At 65.0% G+C, this 4,288-nt stretch overlaps 1 protein-coding gene across 1 annotated transcript in view; it reads left to right on the top strand.

Moving 5' to 3' along the window:
* The first annotated feature begins 6 nt into the window (after nt 1–6).
* The window catches only part of LOC113488286 (forkhead box protein O3-like), a 31,913-nt gene continuing 27,631 nt past the window's right edge, over nt 7–4,288 (top strand). The window contains exon 1 of the mRNA XM_026863374.1: nt 7–218. Within this exon, the coding sequence (XP_026719175.1) occupies nt 156–218 (63 nt within the window). The 5' untranslated portion in view covers nt 7–155. The remainder of the gene's footprint in view (nt 219–4,288) is intronic.

Here is a 4,288-nt window from a genome sequence, read left to right as displayed (position 1 = left end):
CCCTGCCGCCCCCCGGCGCGGACGTCGGGCAGCTCCGCAAGGCCAAGACCTCCCGGAGGAACGCCTGGGGCAACCTCTCCTACGCCGACCTCATCACCAAAGCCATCGAGAGCTCGCCCGAGAAGCGCCTCACCCTCTCCCAGATCTACGACTGGATGGTGCGATACGTCCCCTACTTTAAGGATAAAGGAGACAGCAACAGCTCCGCCGGCTGGAAGGTACCTGACCCCCCCCCCGACCCAAACCCCAGCGCAACTTTCCCCCCTGCTCCCGAAGGCTCCCCAGAGGTGCTTCCCCCGGGGCAGCCAGAGCTTGTCCCTGCCTGGGAGGGGGGGGTTGGGGGATCCCCGCTTTCCTTACGGTTGGGGGGATAAGGGCTCGGTCATGTTTTGGGGAGAGTCGGTGCCTCGTGGTGTCGCTCGTTGGAGCCGGGCTGAGCTTGTCCCCGGTTCACCCGCTGGCCTGGGGCTGGGTGGCACGGCAGAGCCAGGGCGCCGTGCCGCCATCGTCCCCGCGGGACGGCACGGAGAGGGGATGGCGGCGGGCAGCGTGGCCGCAGTGGGCAGGGTGGCCACGGCCGGCTCTCCCGCTGGCATGCGAGTGTCGGGGTACGGTGAACGACAGTCCTGCCTGTCCCTGCCTGTGGGCCCTGAGTGCCAGCGGTGTGCCCGGGAGGACAGCCGGAGGCAGGGCTGTCCCCAAACAGGTGTCTCCGGGCTGGCTGTCGCCCAGTGCGTCTCCCCTGTCTCAGCCCCCGCCTTCCCCAGGGCCGCGTCCCCCTCCCGAGGGGGCCACGCCGGCAGCACACGGCCCCCGCGGCTCCACGCTGGCTTTCCCCAGCTCTGCTCCCGCCTGACACCAGGGGCTCGTTAGAAATCCCTGGCGCGGGCAGTAATGCCCCTCACGCTTGGTGCGAGCTGGGGACGCATCGCACCGGCCACCCTGGCACCGGGCGAGGTCTCGACAGGTGCCAGGTCCCGGGGTGGGGGGGGTCACACCGGCCCCTGCCCCTCCGGGTGTCGCTCGCCCGGCTCCGCGCTGAGAAGGGGAAAGAGATCAGATCGCCTGTGTCCAGATGGTGTCAGTAAAAAGGAGACGGTTTCTCTTAAGCCCTCCCCTAAGCCCTGTCACCTCCAGTGTGATTAGTGTGTAAGGAGGCTTCAGGGGCTTTAATACCAGCCTGCGGTCCTGGCACCGCGTGCCCTGGCTCTGTCGGAGGTGGCCGGACCCGGCCTGCCTTGGGGGGTTCCTTCTTGGTTGCAAACGGGGCTCTTTTGGGGCAGGGAGGCCAGACTCCGGCTGTCTGCGGCACTCGTGGCCGGGCCGTGGGAGCTGGTGTTGCGCAGAGGCTGGGCATCCTCCCTGCCGTGCCCCACTCGTGACGGGTGGGCAGGGGGCAGCTGGTGCCCCCTCAGTGCGGAGATTCACCAGGGAGGATGTCGGGGGCTGTGGAGGTGACAGGAAGCGGCGGTTGCGTGGAGGCCGCTCAAACCTCCACCCGGGACAAGACCTGCATGGCCCTGGGCACACACTGGGGGAGAAGGGCCTCCCCAAGTCTTGGACCCGTGGGGGACAGTGGAGGGCGCACACTGATGGGCTCTGGGGACATGTTGAGAAGGTTTGTCAGGGCTCTGGCCCGGTGGCTGGGAGGGCTGGAATGAGGAGCGAAGGGATTCCCAGGCAGCTGTGTGTGTCACCAAGGTGTGGGGCGCTTGGGGACCCCCCCCCCAGCCGGGTGTCCCTGAAGGGCAGCCCGGGGAGGTGAGAGGGTGAGGGGACAGAGCCATGGCCAGAGAGGAGTGGGGAAGGGGGGGATGCTTGTGTCTCCTGGCGCTGGCACATGAGCCAAAGCCATCAAGAAAAGCCCTCCTGGCGTGGGAAGGACCCTGGCCGGGGGTGGCAGGGCCAGCAGCCACCCTTGTCACAGGCGAGTGCTGGGGTTTGATCCACCCATGGCTTACGCGGGATGGAAGAGTGACTCGTGTCCTCTCTGGGCATGACAGGGCTTGCACAGGGGACAGTGGCAACGCGCGGGTGTGTCTGTGCGGGTGTACAAGGTGGCACAGGCTTCCCGTCCCGCCTATCCTGGCACTGGCTTTTGGCCCCTGGGCAAGGACAGGCTGTGACGACAGCGTTGCCTGCTCGCATCAGTCCTGGCAGAGGCGACCCTCGAGGGCATCTTCCCGGGAAAGCAGGAGTGGCCTTTCCCTGTGTCAGCTGTCACCCTTGGGGTCCCCAGGGCCATGGGAGGGCCAACACCTTCTCCTGGCACAGCTTCCACCAGGGAGCATGTGGGAGCAATGTGGGTTGTTCAGCCCTTTGCCCCCCACGCCCTTCCTGGTGTCCCTTGTCCCCTGGGGTAGGAGTGGTGCCTGGCCGTGTCCCCATGCCAGCACTGCCCAGGGTGCTACCAGTGGAGCCCTGTAACCCGGCGTGGGGGTTGGTTGCTTTCTCGAGGGGGCTGCACCCCTGGAGACTTTGTGTTGCATGATGTGCGAGGGGGGAGGACAGGCTCGGGGTCCAGCAGCTGTTGGGCACGAAGGGGCATTTGCAGGGGCTGCTTGCTCAGGTGGACCCCCTGGGTGCACCCTGGCATGGGGTGCTCTCCACCTTCCTGGCCCATCTTCGGGTCAGAATGGCTCCACCGTGGCTCTGCCTATTTTCCCCTGGGCTGTGGGCAGGCGGCTCTGCCGCCCAGGCTGCGCCGCTGCTGCCTGCTCCCTCCTGGCAGCCCCCCATGCGTTGGCACTGTGGCTTAAACCACCCGGCCCGGCCAAGAGCTTGGGCTGGTCATGGGGCAGACGGGCAGGCCTAGGGCTGCCCAGCAAAACACTCTGCCTGACCTGCCTACGCAGCGGGCAGGGCAGGGCAGGGTACCACGGGGCCTGTCCTGATGCTGCAGGTGCCTGATCCCCAGCTGGGGCTGGCAGTGCGAGGGCTGGCAAGAGCCCGGGGCGAGAAGCAGCGTGCACAGACCACCTTTGCTTGGCGATCTTCTTGGACACCAGTATGTCAGGGGTTAAACACTTTCCCCATGTCCCTCCTGGCTGTCCCCTGCCCCAGACCCCTGGGTGCCCCTGCTCATCCCTCCCCGGGCCGGTTGGCAGCTGGTGGTGCCGAGGGAGCACCCAGAGCGCTGGGCAGTCAATTTTGTGGTAACGAGCTGCTGTCGGCTTATTAAAGAGCGCCTGGAGATGCCACGTCCCTCCTGCCCCAGGCCTGGGAGAAGCATGGTGGATTTAAAGCGTTTCATTACCCAGCACAGCAGTGTCGGAGGGGGGTCTCGGGTAATGGGCTGCTCCTTTAATTAGCTCCTTCGCAGCCTCCCCACGCTGGGAGGAGCAGGACAGCAAAGGGCTGGGAGCCCGGCCGAGGGCATGGCAACCCCCCCAGGGTGCTGGCTGTGCTGCTGGTGGTCTGGGAAGACTTCCCCAAACCGCCCCCCCCCCTCCCTCCCCAGCTCTGGCACTGGGGGACTTTCCCAGAAGGACCCTTTCCCGCATCCAGCCTGCTGTGAGGGTGCTGTGCCCGCGCCTGGCTCTGGTGCCCAATGTATCTGTCGGGGATGTGTTCCCCTGGCTGATCTCTCGGAGGGGAAGGATGCCAGCATGGGGTGCGTTTTGGGGTCAGGCCTCTCCTTCCCTGCCAAGCTGCGTGTTGCATTACTTGGTTTTATGGTGAGGTAAACTGAGGCACAGTCTCTAAACACCTCGGCTGTGCTCAGCATCGGGATCAGGACCCAGCCCTGTCTAATGGGGAGTGGGGTGATGCTCTGGCCACTGCCCCCCCCAGAGTGTGTGTGTCCTGTGCTGCAGCAGACTGGGCTGGCACGTTGAGCTCCTGCACTGGGAGCTGCTGCTGCTGCTTCCCGATGCAGGGCAGCAGGCGCCCGTTGACTGACAGTTCTGCTTAATTAGGGAGTTGTTATTTTATCAATTCCAAAGCGCTTGAAGTTTTCTGCTCCAGCTCACGCTTTCCACTTGTTAATGGGAAACCAACACCCTCCGTCAAAAAGGCAGCGGCACTGATGCATTTTAAAGGTTTCTGCTTGCTCCGGTTTGACATCCAAAATATAACAATCAAGCAATCAGCTGGTGGATGCCTGTTTGATGCAGCTCTGACAGCGCTGAAAACCTTAATTTCCCAGCCCTCCCCTACACCTCCTCCTCCTTTATATTGCTGGGTCGGTAGTGTGGCGGCTGCTCCCAGCGTGGGGGACTGGGGACGCCAGGTCCTGCTGGCCCATGGGAGCTGGGAGCACCCTGAAGAGACACCCCCCCCCCCCCCC

Source organism: Athene cunicularia, assembly GCF_003259725.1.
Source record: "Athene cunicularia isolate RWA chromosome 23 unlocalized genomic scaffold, athCun1 chr23_part1, whole genome shotgun sequence".
NCBI lineage: Eukaryota > Metazoa > Chordata > Aves > Strigiformes > Strigidae > Athene > Athene cunicularia.
Note: the sequence above shows the minus strand (reverse complement) of the source record. Positions and strands in the feature narration are given on the sequence as shown.